The 23,441-nt window shown below is 42.6% G+C and overlaps 1 protein-coding gene across 3 annotated transcripts in view; it reads right to left on the reverse strand.

The window, feature by feature from the left end:
- Positions 1 to 23,441, reverse strand: part of poll (polymerase (DNA directed), lambda) — a 24,441-nt gene continuing 1,000 nt past the window's right edge. For all 3 annotated transcript variants that reach the window (XM_048551456.2, XM_048551455.2, XM_048551454.2), the window contains exons 2-8: positions 19,741 to 19,918; positions 17,876 to 18,369; positions 16,123 to 16,431; positions 13,939 to 14,112; positions 9,994 to 10,122; positions 5,684 to 5,852; positions 1 to 4,610 (exon numbers count right to left, since the gene is read on the reverse strand). In XM_048551456.2, the coding sequence (XP_048407413.1) occupies positions 4,249 to 4,610; positions 5,684 to 5,852; positions 9,994 to 10,122; positions 13,939 to 14,112; positions 16,123 to 16,431; positions 17,876 to 18,369; positions 19,741 to 19,855 (1,752 nt within the window). In that variant the 5' untranslated portion in view covers positions 19,856 to 19,918 and the 3' untranslated portion in view covers positions 1 to 4,248. The remainder of the gene's footprint in view (positions 4,611 to 5,683; positions 5,853 to 9,993; positions 10,123 to 13,938; positions 14,113 to 16,122; positions 16,432 to 17,875; positions 18,370 to 19,740; positions 19,919 to 23,441) is intronic.

Consider the following 23,441-nt stretch of genomic DNA (forward strand, 5'->3'; position numbering starts at 1 on the left):
CTTTATTCTTACACCACAACTAAAATACAAACAAAAAATAGAATTGGCATTACTTTAACTCTATTGAAATACTTAGAACAATTTTTTAAAAATTACTATGCATCAACTGTTCCAATATAGCAGCATCCCATACACACACCCTTGGCAAAAGCAAATTCAGCAAAAGAGATTTATTTTGCTGTCTCCTCCAGTCCAGGATAAGGAACACCAACAGAATGAATCTAGCAGCAGGGGCAGAATTCAAGCCTTTTATGGCAGCAGAGATAGCTTCACCTCCAAAACCCCAACTTCCAACAACTGAAAGCAAAAACCAAAAACCCAGGGTCTGTGTGAGCCTGACTCCACTAACTCATTTAAAAATGAGTGATTTGTTTAATTTTATAAAAAGCCATTTACTCTGCTCTCCATGGAGCAGACACCACCATGTTTATAGCATCCACTTCAAGATTAAAAGGCACATACGGCCACAGTTGTGAAGTGGCTACATAATTGGATGCAATTTGAGAACTACAGCTCAAAGCACAGAGAATCTGAATTAAATTTAAGAACAAAAATCAAGTGACCATGAAGCTGGTAAACTGACATAAAACCAACCTAGTTCATTAAAGACACGAGAACAAATTGCTGGAAAAGCTCAGAAAAAATCAGAGTTAACATTTTGGGTCCAGTGACCCTGCCTAAGAACATTAGTTCATTAAAGTCCTCTTGGAAAGGAAACATGCCATTCATACCCAGTTTAAATGATATAGTGGAGGAATGGAGATTCAAACTGGCTCAGTTGACAAGACGGTATTGCAGGGCAAATAAGTAATGCAAAGATGTAATATTATTTATTCCAAACCATGATCTATCAGGAAACTGATAATAGCACACCGTTGTCCAGACACCTGAAAATCTGACACAGGCCCCAAGCAGAGTTACCCTGTAGCCTGATCTTGTTAAATATGTTTGCTAAAAGAGAACTCTTCTGTGTCCATCTGCAGACTTGGGAAGAACTAAATAAAAATCTGAAAAGTATGTCCTTTAAAAGTAAACATGTTTCTCTTTCTTTTGTAATTTTTTTTCTTTGCCTGATACAATTATATCAACTGAAATAGGCTCATTCAGGTGATTGGTACACTTCCTTCAGTAAAGTGCAGCACAGCTAAATTTGACACTGCTTCCTATTAATGTCCACACACATACTTCCGATCAGGGGTCACTACACTGCAATTAGATGAAGCTTATTTGATTTCTAACCTTGTTTATAACTGACGTGTCTGACTGCTAGCTAGCTTGGTTAAAATAAGCCAAATCCAACATACATCCGGGGCCAGACCCTTCCTTAGATCTTCTTCTAAGATCTTCTTAGCCCCTCCACTAAGCAATTATTACTCTTTAAACCTTCAGCAGTAAATATTTACTGTTGTCCACAAGGTGGCAACAAATCTCTTGTTTCACCTTCCACTATGCAGGAACTGTTCTGGGTGCATTAACAACTCTTCCCCACTCAGCCCATGAGGACAGGAAACAATGAGAGAGGTTAATTTAGTACTGCTACTTCTTAAAATGTACTGATCAGTGCTCATATACATTATAAAGTCTTTAAGACGATTAAAGGCACTTACAAAGCAGATAGAGATAAATTGTCTCTGTGTGAAGAAATGATTCAGGACCACTCCATCCCCTCACCCACAACAATCAAGGTTTATTTGGAGCTTTTAAAATTCAGACTGATAGATTTTCGTTGGGTAAGTAAGTTCATGGTTAAGGAACCTAGGTGGGGTAAATGCAATTAAGGTACAGATTAGCCACAATATAACTGAATACAGGTTGGGTTGATGAGATCCCCTATGTTTCTAAATATTAAGTGAATGTACGCATGGGACAGTGAGCTCTCATTGTCATAGAGTCATAGAAACGGACGCTTCGGTCCAACCAGTCCCAACCAATCGACCACGTGCCCAAACCAAACTAGTCTGACCTGCCTGCATTTGGCCCATATCCTTTCAAACCTTTCCTATTCATGAACTTATCCAACTTTCAAATGTTGTAACTGACCTGCATTCACCACTTTATCCGGCTGTTCATTCCACATGCAAACCGTTCTCTGTGTAAAAAGATTGCCCCTCATGTCCTTTTTAAATCCTTCTCCTTTCACTTTAAAAATATGCCCCCTAGTTTTGAACTCCCCCACCCTATGGAAAGGACCTTTGCTACTCACCTTTTCTATGCCCCTCATGATATTGTAAACCTCCACAAGGTCACCTCTCAACCTTCTACGCTCCAGTTAAAACATTCCCAGCCCATCTTTATAATGTCAGAAATCACACAACACCAGATTATAGTCCAACAGGTTTATTTGAAACACAAACTTTTGGAGACCCACTCCAACTTCAGGTGTTAGTGAGGTGGTATCAGACACAAAGTATAAGTAAAAGATCGAGGAGTCACACCACTGATGAGGATGTATTAAACAGATGCAAGATGCTGTTAAATCTTTAATCACTTAGAAGGTTTTAATTGAAGTTTTGTTTAGAATCTGTTTGTGTTTTGATTTGGAGCCAGACTGGTTTTATTTCTACAGTAGGAATTTATAAAATGCCACTTTGACTGACTGTCTATAAATTGTGTGCTTTTTGAACAAAACAGAATGCAAATATGAACACACCCAATCGATTTACGTGTGTGGGGGAGTGGAGAGAGACAAGAAGATGGGGAAGACAGAGCGACAGTGTGTGGTTGGGAGAGAGTGTGATTGAGATAGCGTGTGTGAGACGGAGAGAGTGTGAATGTGTGCGCATGCGTGGAAGAGAGTGTGTGTGGGAAAGTGTGTGTCTGAGAGTGACAGACTGTGTGTGTGTGCGCGCGTGCGCGTGTGCGACACTCTCTCTCCACGCACACACACTCTATTTTGTTCAAAAAGCACATAATTCATGGACAGTGAGTCAATGTGGCGTTTTATAAATTCCCATTTTAGAAATAAACTCAGTCTGACTGCAAACCATAACACAAACAGATTCTAAACAAGGTCTCACACCTAACATGAATTGTCTGACCTAAAATGTCATCTCTTCTTTACACTGATAAAATGTTTGGTTCTTTCAGGACAGCGACTTGAAAGCAATTCAGAGATTTACCTATACAAATTAATCAATTAAAACCTTCTAAATGATTAAAGATTGAACAGCATCTTAGGTTTGTTTAATATATCCTCATCCAGTGTTGTGACCCTTTGATCTCTTATGTATAAATTCTATGTCTGATACCACTTCACTAACACCTGAGGAAGCAGCAAGGCTCCAAAATCTTGTGTTTTCCAATAAACTCGCTGGACTATAACGTGGTGTCGTGTGATTTCTGACTTTGTCCACCCCAATCCAACACCTCCACATCATATCATCGTACCTCAAACCCTCCATTCCCGATAAATCCTGATAAATCTTTTCTGAACCCTCTCCAATTTAATAATATTCTTCCTCTAGCAGGGCAACCAGAACTGTACATAGTACTCCAGAAGAGGTTCACCAAAGTACTGTACAACCTCAACATGACATCCTACATCCTAAACTCAAAGGTCCAGACAATGAAGGCAACAGTGCTAAACTACCTTGTCTACATGGACACAAATTTCAAATAAGTATGTACCTGATCCCCTAGGTCTCTCTGTCCTACAACACCATTCAGGGCTCTGTCATTAACTGTAAAAATCCTGCCCTTGTCTGTTTTACCACAATGCAATACCTCACATTCATCCGAAGTAAACTCCATCTGCCTCACCTCAGCCTACGGGGCCAACTGATTAAGATCACTTTGTAATTTTGGATCACAAATCCCTAATGTTTTGAACATTGCTATTAAATCTCTTATAAATAATCTTCAACAAGAAAGACAGCTTTTTCAGAATCACTGTATAAAGCCCTAGTTCCTGGTACCACTGCAATAAATCTCCTCTTGTACCCTTTCCAAAGCCATGACGTTTTTCTTAAAATTGTGGCCCAGAATTGGAAACAGCAGATTCATGCAGGTTTAGCCTTCCCTACGTTTTACTCTGTAACCCTGTGGATAAAGGCTCAATCACTCAGATCGTAAAGCTCACAGATGGCGAAGATATTTCATTGTACAGATACATTAAAAACCCTCAAAGCAGATAGCTCAGCCTGGACTTGGAGGTGAACTAGTGGGTCCTTGGCCTGTATGGTGCTATATCAAACTGAGTGACACATGCACAAATACAGTGGAATGGGTCCCTGCCAACCTGCAGCAGTGTCACCAGTCCCTCTCATGTGGCTTCCTGTACAGCAGTCCCAGGTGCTCAAAAATGTCTTGCTCAGTTGTGGTGGAAATGATTACTCCTGTGGTGAGTTTGGCACTGCCCTTCCTCAGGACGTGGTAGTTCAGCGAGTGCTCTGACAGGCTCATGCCCTTCGTCTTGGCCAAAGCCCGCATGGACCGATTAAAATGTGCAGATCCGGTAAAGTACATCAGGGCACAGGCAAACTCACTGTATGGTACCACAATGATGTCGAGCCTCCGGTGACGGTGCCCAGGACCTGGAAGCCGGCAAACTCCCAGATACTTCTTCTGGTCCCCGCTCTCTTCCTGGCTGACCAGGTCATCTGTTAGAAATCCTTTCAACAACAAATTCAAGAGTCAAACATTGTCCAGAAAATATTCTGTGCTTGTGAAAATTTGAGATCTCTGTTTAAAAGCTACTCAGGAGAACCTTCAGTCAGATGTACCAAGGTTAAATACAGAATAAAGTTTCTACACTGCCCTCTTCAATCACACCCAGGACTGATACAATATTGGGTTATTTACTGAGTAAAGCCTCCTCTACGCTTTTAAACAGAAAGTAATGCATCCTCTACACTGTCCTCATTAAACACTCCCAAGGGCAGGTACAGCCTAGGGTTAGGTGCAGACTAAGCTCCTTCTACACTGCACCATCAGACACCTGCAGGGCAGCAACTGCTGGGACTTGCTCTGGACGATTTGCTCCAATGACGTACCTGAGTCCCAACCCTAAACCTTGCCCATACTGCATTAAATAGTGACATTGTAGAAACAAACAGACAACTGCAGAACATTCAGACAGCGTTGATCTGCGCACCATCCAGGAAACTCATCAGTAGCAATTCCGAGGAATGTTGAATGATCTTTGACTTTATTTTTTCCTTTTCTTTATTCATTCACAGGATGAGGGCATTGCTGGCTAGGCAGCATTTATTGCCCATCTCAGTTGCTCAGGGAGCAGTTAAGAGTCAACCACTTTCCTGTGGGTCTGGAGTCACAAGTAGGCCAGACCGGGTAAGGATGGCAGTTTCCTTCCCTAAAGGACATGGGTGAACCAGATGGGTTTTTTGTGACAATCAACAAATGGATTCATGATCATCATTAGATTCTTAATTCCTGATATTTACTGAATTCAAATTCTACCATCTGCTGTGGTGGGATTCGAACCCAGGTCCCCGGAGCATTATCTAGGTCTCTGGATTAACAGTCCGGTGATAATTTAATTAGGCCATAGTCTCCCCTGAATGATCCCTGATACGTCAGGCCTGAGGCTAAACAAATGAAAGATGCATTTTTTGGGGGCGTGAGGGTAACAACAAGCTTCATGTCCATTACAGAACACTGATGATATTTTTGCTCCAAAACTCTGCCTGTATCCATTGTCCCATTTTTGTCTGAACACACTTACCTGTGTCCCTCAGACCAGCAAGGATCTTACTGAAGACACCTTGGTGCGATTTTCCATCTGGATGTGTGATGAGGATGTCTACATCACCGCAGGTGGACCTCCCACGTCGATAGGAGCCACAAGCTAAAGCAATCAGGGATGGATTGATTGACTGAGCCATGTCCCCAACCTGGAAAACAAACATAAGAAATACTGCTAATGAGAGTTACTGGATCACTGCTTATACCCCTCTCAGCTCTGACACTGGATTACGGCTCATGATCCCCTCTGCTGACAATAGATTACTGATAATCACTCGCTCACCCTCAGTTGTTTCTCCTGTTCCTTACCTTTGGCACTCTCTCTCCTCAGTCTCATGATCTTCTTCAATTCCATCAAAGCTCCTTAACTCCTGCCTTCCCGAACGCAATTGGCAATTTCCCACAACTCCACCTTAACAGTGCTGCTAAAAGACCACTTCTGAACATATTAATGCTGAAATTTTGCAGTGAAGCCACTGACTGTAACTGTATTGTGAGGCAGCTGAAAGACTCTGAAGAGCTTCACTCAATCCTACCTACTCCATTTGACATACAGATAGACGGTATAATCCTGTTAATTCCTTTCTCAACTCCTTACAGCCTCAGTAAGGTCCCAGTCATTGCTGGGAATAATCCTATCACGAAACAATGGCCTTTGCTCCCATCAAACTGACAACTGTTGAGTCCTCTGATTGATTTGTGCACTGAGCTCACGTTTGCTCCCTCTAATCCAGGACAGGAAGCTATTCCCTATTTACACAGCACAGTGAAGTCAGAATGACACACTGCACCCCTTGCCACCCCTGCTGAGCAACTTTCCTTGGGTCTGATACTTCATGGCAGATGCCGTGGTTTTGAGCTTCTTGCTGTTCCCATGACAACTGCTGTGCATGTGTCAGTAAGCTCAGCAGGATTTGCCATTCACAGTGGAGTATATATCTCTATCAGAGAATTGCTTTCAACAGATTCCAGTATTGCTTTCTCTGTATTAAATACTCCTGGGTTCCCCACCAAGTTCATTTAAAACCTGACGACTCTGAGCTGCTCTTCTTTGTCTTAGGGTCACCTGTTTTGTGGGAAGGATTGGTATATTCCCTAGTCTGCAACATCAACAGCTTGAACTGATGTGTGCACCTGAGCACAAACAAAGTTCCCTGCAGGACCATCAAATAAAAGTTGACACTGAGGCAGAAAGAGTTATTTAGCCAAAGGATGGAATCAATACAAATAAGTGTGAGGCAACACTTGGTCAGGACAGACAAAGCAAGGGAAATCATGATGAATGATAGAAACCTGGGATGTACTGAGGTTCATAGAGATCTTGGTCCATAAGTACCTTAAGGTGGTGGGACAGGTACATAAACTGGTTAAGAGCAGGGAGGTCATAGATTACACTTAAATGAAGGTATTGAGTGCACATTACAGAAGGGATGTAATTGCACTGGACAGGGTGCAAAGGAGATTTACCAGGATGCTGTCTGGGCTGGTGAATTTTAATTATGAAAAGAGATCGGATAGACTGGGTTTGTTTTCCTTGGGGCACAGGCTAAAGGGTGTGACGGTTGTAATATATAAAATAATGATGGGCATAGACAGCGTAGATAGGAAGGAACTTTTCCCTTTGAATGGAAGGCTCAATGACCAGGGGCACAGATTTAAGGTAAGAGGCAGATGGTTTAGAGGGGATTGAAGAAACATCTTTTCATCCAGATGATGTTGGGAATCTGGAACTCACTGCCTGTAAGGGTAGTAGAAGGAGTAACACTCATAGATTAAGTAGTGTTTAGTTGTGCACTTGCCATGATGCCAAGGCATACAAGACTGTTGGGCAAGTGACAGAAATGGGATTAGAAGAGGATTAGAATTGTTGCTTTTGACTACTGCAGACTCGATAATCAAACGGCCTTTTTCTGTGCTGCAGACTTCTGTGGCATGATGACTATGACTCTATGATCAAAAGCTTGATTGAAAGTGCAGGTTTTATGGAATGTCTTGCGAAGTAGACAGGCAGTGAGGATTATGGAGGGAGTTATAGAGTCATAAAGTCATATAGCATGGTAACATTCCCTTTGGTCCAACCAGTCCATGCTGGCCATAATCCCAAAGTAAACTAGTCCCATCTGCCTGCACTTGGCCCATATCCCTTCAAACATTTCTTATTCACTAGACTACTAATCCAAAGACCCTTTAATGTTTTGGGGACTTGGGTTCAAATCATACCAAGGCAGATAGTGAAGTTTGAATATAATATAAGACTGGAATTAAGAAGCTAATGATGACCATGAAATAGTTGTTGATTGTTGGAAAAACCCATCTGGTTTACTGATGCCCTTTGGGGAAGGAAATCTGCCATCCTAAACTAGACTGGCCTCGCCGTGACTCCAGACCCACAGCAATGTGGTTGACTTTTAACTGCCCTCTGGGCATTAGGGATGGACAATAAACACTGGCCTGGCCAATGATGTCCCCATTCCATGAATTAAAATATATTAAAAAAAAGAGAAGGTTGACAGATGGCTTGATGAGATACAGCAGAGTATTGTCAGCGTGGATTGTGTCACAGAGGAGATAGCAAGTAAGTGAAACAGGAAGGGCAAGGACAGTTAGTTGGATGGCTTTGATGGTTTGATGGTTTGATTGTAACGCTGAGTGATGCCAACAGCACAGGTTCAGTTCAATTATCACCGAAGGTCCCAACTTCTGAACTTCAGCCTTGAGAATGGGGTGACCCTCAGGTTAAACTGACCACCACTCATCTGTTTCTAATGAGAGAGCAGCCCTAAAGTCCTCTGGAATTATGATGATTTTACCTTTGCTTTCATAGGACTAGGCAGGAAAAAGTGGTTTGTTTCCTTGAAGGGCAATGTAAGGCCTCCTTGGATTTTTCAAAACAGCTTCCATAAGATTTTTTAAAAATTGAATTTTACAATTGGCCATGGCAGAATCTCTATTCACAACTTGTGTTTCCACATCCCCAAATCCCAATCAACATATGTCCTCTCCCTAGAAATATTTCAAGTTCAGCCTGTTTCTGAAACCTTGCCCCAGATACTCTATCCTGCAGATCATTCTCAATCCACCATGAATATCCTCAAATACTGCCTCCAAATTCCCAAATCCTGGAATATATACAGAAAATAATGGCAAAAACTCAATAGTCTGGCAGAGAGTGAAAAACAGCCAATGCTTGAGCTCTGTGACCTTTCATCATAATTGGGTAACGTTACAGAGATAATAGGTTTTGAGCAAAGCATAGGTTGGACAAGGATGAGGAAGATTTGAGATAGGCTCGAAGGCAGGGGAGATGGAAATGACAGAAAGGTTAGTCGTTCTGGACCAAAGGGAATAGAGATGGGGCAAGAAAAGCAGCAAAGAATCACATGGTGTCCCAAAAGCAGGTACTACTAGCCGAAAGAAAATAACAAAAGAACCAAAGGAAAGATAACACAATGCAGAACAGATTATGGTCTGAAATTATTGAATGCAACACTGAGTTGAGAAGGCTGCAAAGTGCCTAACATGAGATAAGCCACTATTGAGTGTCAATGGAACAGTGCACTAATCTAAGGTTAGAAATGTCAGTGTGAGAGCAAGGTGGAGAATTAAAAGACACGTTGCTGGATACATTTGCAGACTGAACAGAAATGTTCTGCAAAGAAGTTACTAAATCAGCATTTAGTCTTCCCAATGTAGATACTGTGACCGACTGTCAGTGGGCTTCTAATGAATATCAGTTATTAATAATGATAAATATAACCAGAAATTGAGACAGAGCACTCAAGAAAGGGAAAGGCAAGCCTAATTAGGACCTATCCAGATACCCATAGCAACATCTTTTACTCAAAAGGGGTGAAGTTGAAAGAACAGTTACTCAAAGTGGGAATGAATTCTGCCAGAAGGTGGAGGGTAGTGTTGAACGGGGATTGGTTGGGCCTCCCCAGATCACATCCCCACATTTTAAAATCCCAGCCAATCCCGTCTATAAATTTGGAAACAAAGTACATTGCACACACAACTTTTCCATAGTGGGACAGCAGGGATTTTCAGTTGAACTTGTTTGGGGGGAATAAGTAACAGATGTGATTTCAGATCACCAACACAAGCACAGTAGAATAGGGAATGAGAAATAGAGAAATGAGGAACAGTTCTAACAGACAGAAGACACAGTGATGAGGGGTTAAATGGCCTTTATCTACATTATAAAATTCAATAATTCTCTTTTCTGATTGACCACACCATTGCGAAAAAGCAACAATCATATGCTTGTAACCAAAACCAGCAGGTACTCACCATTTTCTCAATCTCCCCTGCCTCTTCCCGGGGCATTCGGTCTTGGAAATCATGATAGTGTTTGAGGCCAATGATCTGCTGCTTAGTCAGATTAGCTTTCATCTGAATATCATCCAAAGTTCTGAAACCCTGTAAAACATGTCTAAGTGTTAAAACATCTCAATTTAATGTGAGAACAGGAAAAGAACAATAATAAGAATTATTTCCTTTTCCAAGAAAGAGTGAATAGACTAGATCATGGGATGGATGCATATTCAGATTGAAATAGACAGATCACATTCACAAGTGGGATAAAGAGTTAGTAAAACTGGACTCAATGGCTGAATGTTCTCTGACCATTTGCAAGCATTAAAGAAAGAAAAAAAAATGCATTTGCTGTGAAGGTTTCATTTTTAATCTAAAGGATTGTGGATACCTGGATTTTTTTAAAAGGGGTCAATGAAAGGACATTGGAACACCATCTTAATGAGGCATTTCTTGGTAGTAAAATGTTTTGTGATAACTGCTTGTTTATTGGAATCCTTCCAATCGGGATCATGACTGTCAGCTTTCAGTTTCTACTTTGGATAGTAATAATGGGAACTGCAGATGCTGGAGAATCCGAGATAACAAAGTGTGGCGCTGGATGAGCACAGCAGGCCAAGCAGCATCTTAGAACATAGAACATAGAACAGTACAGCACAGAACAGGCCCTTCAGCCCACGATGTTGTGTCGACCATTGATCCTCATGTATGCACCCTCAAATTTCTGTGACCATATGCATGTCCAGCAGTCTCTTAAATGTCCCCAATGACCTTGCTTCCACAACTGCTGCTGGCAACGCATTCCATGCTCTCACAACTCTCTGTGTAAAGAACCCGCCTCTGACATCCCCTCTATACTTTCCTCCAACCAGCTTAAAACTATGACCCCTCGTGTTAGCCTTTTCTGCCCTGGGAAATAGTCTCTGGCTATCAACTCTATCTATGCCTCTCATTGTCTTGTATACCTCAATTAGGTCCCCTCTCCTCCTCCTTTTCTCCAATGAAAAAAGTCCGAGCTCAGTCAACCTCTCTTCATAAGATAAGCCCTCCAGTCCAGGCAGCATCCTGGTAAACCTCCTCTGAACCCTCTCCAAAGCATCCACATCTTTCCTATAGTAGGGCGACCAGAACTGGACGCAGTATTCCAAGTGCGGTCTAACCAAAGTTTTATAGAGCTGCAACCAGATCTCACGACTCTTAAACTCAATCCCCCTGTTAATGAAAGCCAAAACACCATATGCTTTCTTAACAATCCTGTCCACTTGGGTGGCCATTTTAAGGGATCTATGTATCTGCACACCAAGATCCCTCTGTTCCTCCACACTGCCAAGAATCCTATCCTTAATCCTGTACTCAGCTTTCAAATTCGACCTTCCAAAATGCATCACCTTGCATTTATCCAGGTTGAACTCCATCTGCCACCTCTCAGCCCATCTCTGCATCCTATCAATGTCCCGCTGCAGCCTACAACAGCCCTCTATACTGTCAACGACACCTCCAAACTTCGTGTCGTCTGCAAACTTGCTGACCCATCCTTCAATCCCCTCATCCAAGTAATTAGTAAAAATTACAAACAGTAGAGGCCCAAGGACAGAGCCCTGTGGAACACCACTCACCACTGACTTCCAGGCAGAATATTTTCTTTCTACTACCACTCGCTGTCTTCTGTTGGCCAGCCAATTCTGTATCCAGACAGCTAAGTTCCCCTGTATCCCATTCCTCCTGACCTTCTGAATGAGCCTACCATGGGGAACCTTATCAAATGCCTTACTGAAGTCCATATACACCACATCCACAGCTCGACCCTCATCAACTTTTCTAGTCACATCCTCAAAGAACTCGATAAGGTTTGTGAGGCATGACCTGCCCCTCACAAAGCCGTGTTGACTGCATTTAATCAAGCCATGCTCTTCCAGATGGTCATAAATCCTATCCCTCAGAGTCCTTTCTAACACCTTGCAGACGACAGACGTGAGACTTACTGGTCTGTAATTGCCGGGGATTTCCCTATTTCCTTTCTTGAAGAGAGGAATTACATTTGCCTCTCTCCAGTCCTCAGGTACGACTCCAGCGGAGAGTGAGGATGCAAAGATCTTCGCAAGTGGCGAAGCAATTGCATTTCTCATTTCCCAAAGCAGCCGAGGAGCACAAAAGCTGATGTTTTGGGCCTAGGCCACCTGATGAGCTTTCCAGCTCAGTTCTCCTGCTTCTGGAAAAATCCTTATGATTCAAATTTGAAACCTGATTGTCCTTTTGAAAAGCGCCCAAAAGAATCCATGACACTGTTTTGTGTGTGTTTGCAAAGGTCTCAGAGATAACACTTGTCTATACCTTGCAGAATGTCAGTCATCTGAACACTGCACCCCTTATCCATTTTACTTTTAAGAACTAACCATCATTTAAACTAGAGTGGCAGGGGGACAGGAACCTGGGTGGGAAGACAACAATGAGGGAAACAAACATGGAAATGAAAGACAGGGAAGTGGAAAGCAAAACTGTATGGCAGAAGAAACAAGGGTTAGCAGTAAGCGCAAATGAAATGTGCAATCAATCAAAACAACAAGTTTAAACGTGCTACACCTGAATGCACAGAGCATTCAAAACAGACAAAATAACAGCATTAATAGTTTTACTACAGTACTATACGATAGCAATTATGGTTACAGGTGATCAAGTCTGGGAACTTAACAATCTTTAGGAAGCATAGGAAAAATAGAAAAGAAGATGGCAGTGTTAGAGAAATGTGAAATCAGACCAATCATGAGAAAGGATATTGGTTCAGGAAATTTAGATGTGGAATCAGCCTGGGTTCAGCTAAGAAATAACAATTCCATTGGTAGGAGCTGTATCTAGGCCTCTGAACTGCAGTGCTAAGTTGGGAATGACTTTAAAAGGAAACTATTTAGAGACACATTCAACAAAGGGGCTACAGTAATCATGAGTGATTTTAATCTACATGTAATCTGAGTAAACCATGATGAATTCCTGGAATATTGCACAAGATAGATTTTTAGAGCTGTACATCGAGGAACCAACTCACAGGTGGGTTATCCTCGATTTGGTTTTGTGCAATGAGAAGGGATTAGTAATCTTTTTGCGAGAAGTCCTCTAGGGAAAATATGATATAACATGATCACAGAACTATCCAGTGGGATAGCAAGTGAAAAAATCCAATTCAAAACTATTTGAGGATGCGATGACCTGGTGGTATTATCACTGAACAGTTAATCCAGAATCCAAGTAATATTCTGGTGACCTGTGTTCAAATCCTGCATGGCAGATGGTGGAATTTGAATCCAATAAAAATCTGCAATTATGAGGCTAATGATGATCCTGAATCCATTGTTGATTGTCAGGAAAAACCAATCTGGTTCACCAATGTCCTTTACGGATCGAAACTGCCATCCTTACCTGGTCTGGTCTACATATGACTCCAGATCCACAGTTATATGGTTGATTCTTAACTGCCCTCTGGGCAAGAAATGCTGGCTTAGCCAGTGACGTCTACATCCAATAAATGAATTAAAAACTAAAATGGATGAAGAAATTGTTAACAGACAGGAAATGGAGATTAGTAATAAGTCAGTAATTTTGGAGTGGAAGGTAATGTCAAATGGGATACAACAAGGGTCAGCACTAGGGCCCCCACTATTCACAATATGGATCAATGATTTAGATGAGGGAATTGAGTGCAATATTTCCAAGTTTGCTGATGAAACAAAACTAAGTGGTCAGGAGAATAAGTTTCAGGTCATTGAGTGGGCAAATAAATGGCAGATGCAGGATCAGGTGTAACATGCTGGATCTTGGAGCAGTTGACATTGTCTCTGTCAAACTAAGAGCAGGGTGCCAAGAAGGTACTGACAATAAACTCAGGAATCTGCTCAGAGAATTATATAATATTGCAGAATCTGCTTCCACCTGCTGGTACCACATCTGGGCTGTCTTCACACCAGCTCCCCAGATGTTTGAGAAGGTTTCCAGCACTGGGACACTCTCACTGACGTAGTCAAGCTTGCGCAGGTGCCCACTCTCCAGTATCTCTCTGATTTTCTCAGCCATTCGTTTGCCAATGCCAGGGATCTTACATGCTTCCTGTGGACAGTTTAAGAGAAACTGGGTCCAAAATGTATTCATGTATACAAATCAAGCTACATTTTAAAGATTATTAACAAATGCACAAGCCTTCACTTTATTAATAGAGTACAAAATCAAAAAAGTTACATGAAAGCTTTATAAAACACTGGTTTAGCCACAGCTGAAGGACTCTCATCACTTTTGGCACCATTGTTTAGGAACAAACAAACCTGGGCTCCCAGGGGATTCCTCATTGCCCAGGAGGGTACTGTAGCTGATTGGGAAGGAAGGGGTTGCCCACTGAGAGTCATACACCTGCTCTTACTGCCAAAATCCTTTCTCCACACCCCTGTGATTGCCACCTGATGACCTCCATCCAGCCATTACTCATTTGTGCTTGGGACCCTCTTCAATCTGAGGCTTTGGGTAGGTGTCTAATGGCAGCAACCATCACTACCTCCACAAGGGGCAGTGCCCTTCATGTAAGTGCAGCCTCTGATCGGAGTTCTTGTTGGGACTTCTGATCCCCTTTCCTTGATCACAGGATAGGCACTGCCAATGGCCTTTCAAGAGCTGGAATGCCACTCATTGTGATGGACCTTCCTGAAGAGAAGCTAAGCAGGGCTCTGACCAGTTCTCTAGCTGGACGCCAATATTCCAGTCGCCTTCACCAGATTCCACCGTACATCTAGAAGAGAGCACTGTGATGAAGAAGGAATGAAATCCTTGGAGGCAGAATGATTGTTGATGTAAATAACAGTGTGGAGCTGGAGGAACACAGCAGGCCAGGGAGCATCAGAGAAGCAGGAAAGTTGACGTTTCCTACTCTTCTGATGCTGTCTAGCCTGCCGTGTTCCTCCACCTCCACGTTGTGTTATCTGTGACTCCAGCATTGGCAGTTCTACTGTCTTTGAGTGACTGCTGATGTAGTTCAGGGTGGAAGTTTTGGTATTTATTCCACCCACAGTTCTTTTACATTAAAAATTTATGAATTGTGAAGTTATAAACTGATTCAGCATTTTTAAAGTAAACTGCTTCTGAGAATAAATTACAGATGTGAATTGAAAAGAGGTAGTATTTGGATAAAATGGTTTAAAATGTCCCATGAAATAATCTGAAATTGTTCAGCGATATGGCCTGAAGATTGGGGTTAGGAATGAAAACCTTTACACAAACTTCCTACAATTGCCAATGTGTTTTCAATGTGTTGAATGTCTTTAGGATGAATGCTCCTTGTAACAGGATAACTGGGTCAGTGGTATTACCTGGCTCAAAATCTTATTAATCTTAATTACTTGCCATCACCTAAACTTACGAACTCTTAATAACTTACCTCCCTCCCACTGGCTGCTTACCCCACCTCCACCCTATTGCTCACGCTCTCTCTTGTTCATCACTTCACTCATTTTCTACTCTCTCTCTCACCCACCTCTTCCTCATGTCCACCTTTCCTCCTAGCCCACCTATCATATTTGTCCCCTGTCCCTCTGAACTCCTCTTATTCTCACCGCCCTTCTGCTGCTTCTCCTACTCATCCACCTCTTCACTCTTCCACTCGCTCTCTCTCCCTGTCATTCTTTATCCCTTCACTCCCTATTCTGTTCACTTCCCTCCCTGGAATCTTCACTTTGCCAAAGAAGTCAATTGATGATATAGATTTGGGTTCCACAAACTGGCGAGAGTGAATTTAGGCTGTTCTACCTGAATTTAAATTTATTGAACTTACTTTCCTCAGGCTAAGTATTCAGTAATGCAGGAACAGTCACCAATTTAAACCTGTCATTGAGGGGCAACGTCTTACAAATCAGTGTTATTGAAGCTTTGTCTCAGGGAGTGGTTGAGGCAAATACTATTGTTCCACTTAAAGGAGGAATCAATCAATTAAAACCACACAATCCACATTTTAATGAAATCAGTACAGGGTAAAATCGGCAAAATGCAGTTTCCCAGTGGCAGGTCAGGCTCAGCAAATCAAACTGAAGTTCCTCCACATGGAGGCTAGGGAGAAGGAAAAGGCTGAGATTTTACCTCGTAGGAGGACACCGGCTTCTGGTAACTCTTCAAGGAGTTGATGGCCTTGGCATATCCCAGCGCTCTCCACTTGTCACCCTGATGTGTATATGCAGCCTCCAGCACCTCCAACTTGTCTGTGATGGGTTTGTTGTGGTTTTCCTTTTTGCTTTCGGATGATTGGGCACACACCCACTTGCCACTAACAGCTGCTTTCCCACGGTCAGATCCATTCGACAAATGGCTGCTCCCGGAGATCAGGGCTCGCAGGTCATGCTCAGATACAATGTCATCTTCAGCGTCACTCCCGCATTCATCTTCACAAAACTAAAGAGACGCCAAGGACAGCGTTCAGTGAAAGGGTGAATATTTCACCAAAGTATCACTTTTAGAGATAGCTGATTCCCAACTTATCCCAGTATTACACTTGTTGATGTGTAAGATAGACTTGCATTTCTTTCACAACATGTAGGTGCTCCAAAGTGTTTCACAGTAAATTATTTGCTTTTAAGGCATAGGAATTGTTGTAAGGTCAGAAATACAGAAGCCAATTTACATTCACAGCAAGGTCCCCAAAACAGCTAAAAATTCTTCTTTCATGGTGTTTATTGAGAGAAAAGAATTCATGCAGCACCAAGATGAATTCAATTGGTCTTCCTCCAAATAATGACCATGGGATGTTTCATGTCCACCTAGTATGGCAGGTGGAACCACGGTTTAGTTTCTCAGTGAAAGATGGCATTCCCTCGGTACTGACCTCGGTGACTGACTCTCTGACAATGCCATATCCCCTAGTGCTGACACTCTAACAGTGCTGCACTCCCTCCCCCGTTAGAACTGGAACTGACTTCTGTTTGCCTCTATGGAATGGCCATGGATTTAGTTAATGAACTGTTGTCATCATATATTAATGAGGCCTGGTCATAGGAATGAAAACACACTGTACTCCCTGAACCAGATCCATGAGCCATGGGGATTGAAGCTGCCAGGTTCAATCCCTGATCATGGCTGAGTGAAACAATGTCGGTCAGTAACTGTGGTGCTGCAACTGGCCTAAGTTGGGGAAAGGGTTGGGAATCAGCCAAGGTTCCCATGCCTAATGGTTGATTTTGCCTGAAACATGTTCACGTTGGCTCTGGCCAGGATTGGGCTAACAGTAGGTGCCACGAGGCAGCGAAAAATGTCAGATGGGAGCTTTGAACAATTCTTGACACAGTGAAAGTAGACAATACTATTTTTACTGAATTTACACAGCATCTTTTAACATAGTGGTTCTATGAAGCACTATCAGACAGCATTTGACACTGAATCACATGAGGAGGTGACAAAAGCTGGATGAATAAGACAAGCTCAAGGAGCATCTTAAAAGGAGAGGGAGAAGGATCAAGGGGAAGAGAGAGAGAGAGAGAAAGCACATAAGAGAGAGAGAGAGTGAGAACGGGAGAGAGAGAGAACAAGAGAACGAGAGAGAACGAGAGAGCGAGAGAGAGCGAGAATGAGAGAGAGCGAGAGAACGAGAGAGAGAACGAGGCAGAGAGAGAGAGAGAACAAGAGAGAGAGAGAACGAGAGAGAGAGAGAGAGAACGAGAGAGAGAACAAGAGAGAACGAGAGAGAGAGAGAGTGTTTTGGGAGGGAATTCTAGAGCTTGGGGCCAAGTCAGCTGGAGCAAGGCCAACAATAATTGAGTGATTAAAGTAGGGAATGCATAGATACTTGAACTGAACAGTCACATATATTTGAAAAGGGGGTGGCAGGGGTATGTTTCTGTACCTGGGCCATAGGGACTTGTACTGATACATTGACTTCTTCAGCTGTGGCCTCTCCCTGTTGCTCAGCAAAAGACTCTTCCATCTTTGTGCAGTTCAGCTTGAGCTGGGTCCTTGATCGACTGTTGACCTCTGCAGTCTCTTGCTGATCCTCATCCCCTGACCCCTGATTTTTGCTCTGGTGTGCAGATGGCAGGTACCTGTCTGGGATGAAGATGCTGTAGTCCACTGTGCTCAAAAGTCTCCTCTCTGCGATGCATAAACTGAGCCATGCAGATCGCACCAACTGGACTCTGGGGGGCAGAACCTCCAGACCCAGGAGGCGAAAGGCACGATCACGGTCCATCTCATCATCTATGACCACATGAGTAACGGCTGGAGAGAAAGCAAGGCTGACCTCCCCACCACTCTGTATAATCCGCTTGTGAAAGATTTCTGTCCGAGCCTTTCCAATCCCTGCCTGGACAATGTGCACCACCACTCCACACAACCAGGTTTCTGTAGAAATATGATTTTAAAAAAAGGACAGATGATAGAATATGTTCATTTGGACTTCTAAGAGAGTGTAGGTCCATCTATCATAGATGTTGCTTCGCATGGAGGTGGAATAGGTGGGATGGAGGGGAATTTGGAGCTTGGAGTAAGAGGTGGAGAAGACTACAGGGCAGTGAGTGAGTAAGTGAAAGTTACAGATTTAAAACAATTTGTAAAAAGAACTGGAGGAGAGATAAGAATGTTTTCCATACAGAGAATGGTTAACATCCAGAATGTACTACCTAACAACAGTGTGGAAGCAGATTCCGCAGGAACTTTGTAAGGGACTGCACTCCATGACAAGCCAAATGACCTCCATCTGTGCTATAAGATTCTTTTAGACTAAAGCAAGTGATCAGAAGTATTCCGCTGATTCACCAGCAGAACACTAAGGGTGATCTGTAATTGAATTATGTATGGTATGCCTGATAGAGTCACACTATACCATATATTTATTTCTTCATGAGGATGAAGAATTTGTAAGACTCCTGCAGTGGGCCTCTGGAAACTGTCATCCACACAACTTTCTTTGCGCTGTTTGAAACAGAAAGCAAAATCAATTATCCAGCATGACTGGACAAAAGTTCAGCAGTAAGTCTGATCCCAGCTCTTGATAGGAGGGCGATTCCAGTTTGAGTTGAATGTAGGAGTTTGAGAAGAAAGGGAGAATTAAATCTTGGATTGGAAACAGAACTCCAATGTGCCATTCTCACTCTTTCTCATAATTACGGTTATTCCATCACAGCAGTTTACTGAGTTTTAAAACCGCAATGAATTAGAGAGCATGTGGCATTGTTGGAGGTGCCAGCCCTCAGGTGAAATCTGAACACAAAAAAACTTTGCCTGGGTAGGTCAAGTGACCATTAACAGATCAAGTATAGGAAAGAGTGTGCTGGCCAACATTTCCTACTCAGCTAAACTCTAACAAGAGACAAACTGACTGGCCAGCTAGTTCAACATGTTTTTGTTTGGCATCTATCAGTGCAGAAAATGGCTGTCGGGCGTACTTGCCTTGCAGTGTGCTTTGATGCACCTATGAATGGCATGTTATGATGCTAAATAAATAAGGACCTAATTTTGTACGGTGTCTTTTGTGAGCTCATTAAGTCCCAAAGAGTGTTACTACTGCTGCGTTTTTGAAATGTGCACTGCTGCACAGTAGGAAATACAGTCTCCAATCTCAGCACATTAAGAACATAGAAAAAGTGATATGTTAACAAGCAAATAAAGAATAATAAATACATTCTTTCTTTCATTGTTCAACTCCAGATTCTGTTTAATTTCCATTTGTTTCAACATGCACACTACAAGCGTGAAATTCACAATTTGCTCTACCTTTACTGACTTCATCTGTTTTTACTTTCTTCTGGGTCACTCCGGATGTTGCTGGTACGATGTCTTTTGCTCGTTTCACCTTCCGAAATGCCTTGACAATCCCCTGAGTCTCCATATGACAGATTCACAGTTTGGGCATGCTGTTCAGGTGAGTTGTCCGTATGATCTGCCAACCACCCTGTTCCAAAAATTAGGATTTTATTTCCATTGAAAGAATTTGCAAATGTCCATGCCCAATCCCATTTTCCAATGCCTTCCCAATACTGTCTTAAGTGTCCAGCTGAGGCCTAATCTGCGATTACTGGTTTGACATAGCTCCCTATTGCTTCATAATGAGGAAATTTCCAGAAACTTGACCTCCTCAAGGCAAGTGACTGAAGTGTTAGTGGGGAAGCACTTTGGGACTAATGATCATAATTCCAGTAATTTTAAAACAGCTATGGAAAAGGATAGGTCTGACCAATAGGTTAAGAGTTTTAAATTGGGCCAATTTTGATGGTCTCAGACAGGAACTTTCAAACATTGGCTGGGGGAGGCTTTTGCAGTCAAAGGGACATCTGGTAAGTCAGAAGCTTTCAGAAGTGAATGAATAAGGGTTCAGGGCCAGCATGTTCCTGTTAGAGTAAAGGATAAAGCTGGTAGGAATAGGAAACTCTGCCTGACTAGCATTATTGAGGCCCTGGTCAAGGGGGGGGAAAAAAAGAGGCGTATGACATGTATGGGCAGCTGGGATCAAGTGAATTCCTTGAGGAGTATAGAGGGTGTCGCAGTACTCTTAAGAGAGAAATCAGCAGGGTTAAAAAGGGACATGAGTTGACTTTGGCAGATAAGGTAAAGAAGAACCCAGAGGGGTTCAACAAGTACCTGAAACAAGGGAGGCAGTAGGGGTCCTTAAAGTTAAACAAGGTCTTCTATGTGTGGAGCCACAAGAGATGGGTGAGATCCTAAATGAATATTTCTTATCAGTATTTACAGTCGAGAAAGAGATGGATGCTAGAGAACTTGGAGGAATAAGTAGTGAAGTTTTAAAGACAATCCACATTACAGGAAAGGAAGTGCTAGTGGTCTTAAAACCAATTAATGTAGATACATCGCTGGGACCTGATGAAATGTATACCAGTACTTTGTGGGAGGCGAGGAAGGAAATTGCGGGACCTCCAGTGGAGATATTTGTATCATCGACAACACAGGTGAAGTGCCTGAAGATTAGAGTGTGGCTAATGTTAAGTCATTATTTAAGAACAGCTGCAGGGAAATGCCTGGGAACTACAGACTCGTGGGCCTAATGTCTGTGGTGGTTAAGCTGTTAGAGGGAATTCTGAGAGACAAGGACTTATTTAGGATGGTCAGCATGGCTCTGCACGTGGGAAAGCATGCCTCACGAGTGAATTTTTTGAAGAGGTGACTAGGAAGGTAGATCAGGGCAGCGCAGTAGACATTGTCTACATGGACGTTGGCAAGGCCTTTGACAAGGTACCGTATGGTGGGTTGTTTAGTAAGGTTAAGTCTCAAGGGATCCAGGAAGAGTTGCCCAACTGGATAAAAAAAAGTAGCTTGAGGGTAGAAGACAGAGGGTGGTGGGAGAGGGTTGTTTTTCAAACTGGAGGTCAGTGACCAGCAACGTGCCATGGGGATTGGTGCTGGGTCCACAGTTATTTGTCATTTATATAAATGGTTTGGAAAAGAACTTAGAAGGTATGATTAGTAAGTTTGCAGATGACATAGAGGTTAATGGTGTAGTGGGCAGTGAAGAAGGTTATCTGGGAATACATCGAGATCTTGATCAGCTGAGCCAGTGGGCTGAGGAATGGTTGGATGGAGTTTAATTTGGATAAATGCAAGGTGTTGCATTTTGGCAGATCAAGCCAGGTCAGGACTTAAACAGTGAACGGTAGGGCCTTGGGGGAGGTTATAGAACAAAGAGATTAGATTAGACAGTGTGGAAACAGACCCTTCGGCCCAACAAGTCCCCACCGCCCCTTGAAGCATCCCACCCAGACCCATTCCCCTATAACTCACATACTCCTGAACACTACGGGTAATTTAGCAATGGCCGATCCACCTAGCCTGCACATCTTTGGACTGTGGGAGGAAACCGCAGCACCGAGGAAACCCACGCAGACACAGGGAGAATGTGCAAACTCCACACAGACAGTCACCAGGGGCTGGAATCGAACCTGGGTCCCTGGTGCTGTGAGGCTGTAGTGATAACCACTGAGCCACTATGCCGCCCTGAAGGGGTACAGGTTCATAGCTCCTTGAAAGTGGAGTCACAGGTAGACAGGGTGGTGGAGAAGGCTTTTGGCATATTTCCTTTCATTGGTCAGAGCAGTGAGTTGCAATGTCTTGTTGCAGCTGTACAAGATGTTAGTAAGGCAATATTTAGAGTACTGCATGCAGTCCTGGTCACCTCCCTATACAAAAGATATTATTAAACTAGAAAGAGAGCAGAAAAGATTTACTAGGATGTCACCTGGACTGGAAGTTTTGAGTTATAAGAATAGGCTGAATAAGCTGGGATGTTTTTTCTCTGGAGCATAGCAGACTGAGGAGTGACATTATAGAGGCATAGATAAGCCAGACAGCCAACTGCTTTTCCCCATGGTAGGGGAGTCTAAAACTAGAAGGCACAGGTTTAAGGTGAGTGGGAACAGATACAAGTGTCCAAAGGGGCAATATTTTCACACAGTGGGTGGCAGGTGTTTAAAACGGATTGCCAAAGAAAGTGGTGCAAGAGAGTACAATTTTGTCATTTAAGAAACAGTTGGACAGGTACACGGATGGTTACATATGGGATATTGACCAAATGCAGGCAAATGGGACTAGACTAATTATGAAAACTGGGTGTCATGAATAGATCGAACCGAAGGGCCTGTTTTTATGTTATAAACCTCTATGACTTTAACACATAGAGCTTTGTGCTTTGAGGCGGCTTAAAACTCAGCTACAGACCCAAAACCAATTTAATTACAAGGGAATATGGAAAAGTGCTGTTCTAACTCCCCAAGGGAATCAAGATTAGAAGACCACAGTGACATTAGTGTCCGTTGGTATCCGGCTCTTATATGACTTGACCCTGCTGCCAGTGGGAACAGCTTTTCCCTATCTACTTGTCTATCTTAGTGTCATTGGCAATTTTGGCTACAAGCATTCATTCTCCAGGGGTTGGTAAACACAGATGGCTAAATAATTATATGTGGTGTAGAATAAAGTCAACAGTGTGGGTTCAATCTTCATATCAGCTATGGTAGATCTTGGAGACGTGCCTCTTCACTTTATACCACATTGTAGAAGGATACCCTCAAAGCTATATATAACCAAATATCCCTCCGTCTCTGTGTCTAATATAGGGAGTAGGCCTATATTCCCTTGCATACTGTAACTTCTTACATTATATGTGGTTCACACATTCAAATCAAGGTTGAGAAATTTTTAATCAATAACATAACTAAAGATATGGGCGTAGGATCACTGGGCATAATATCAGTGTAAGGGGCTGCACATTTAAAGCAGAGATGAAGAATTACTTCCCGAGGGTAATGAATCTGGAATTCTTTACCTCTAAAGCTTGTGGAAGCTGAATCATTAAGTATATTCAAGACAGAGATAAATAATAGATTTTTAATCAATAAGGGAATTAAGGATTATAAGGGTAAAGGCAGGATAATGGAATTAAGAATAATCGCAACTGCCACCATCTC

Source organism: Stegostoma tigrinum, chromosome 20 (assembly GCF_030684315.1).
Source record: "Stegostoma tigrinum isolate sSteTig4 chromosome 20, sSteTig4.hap1, whole genome shotgun sequence".
Lineage (NCBI taxonomy): Eukaryota > Metazoa > Chordata > Chondrichthyes > Orectolobiformes > Stegostomatidae > Stegostoma > Stegostoma tigrinum.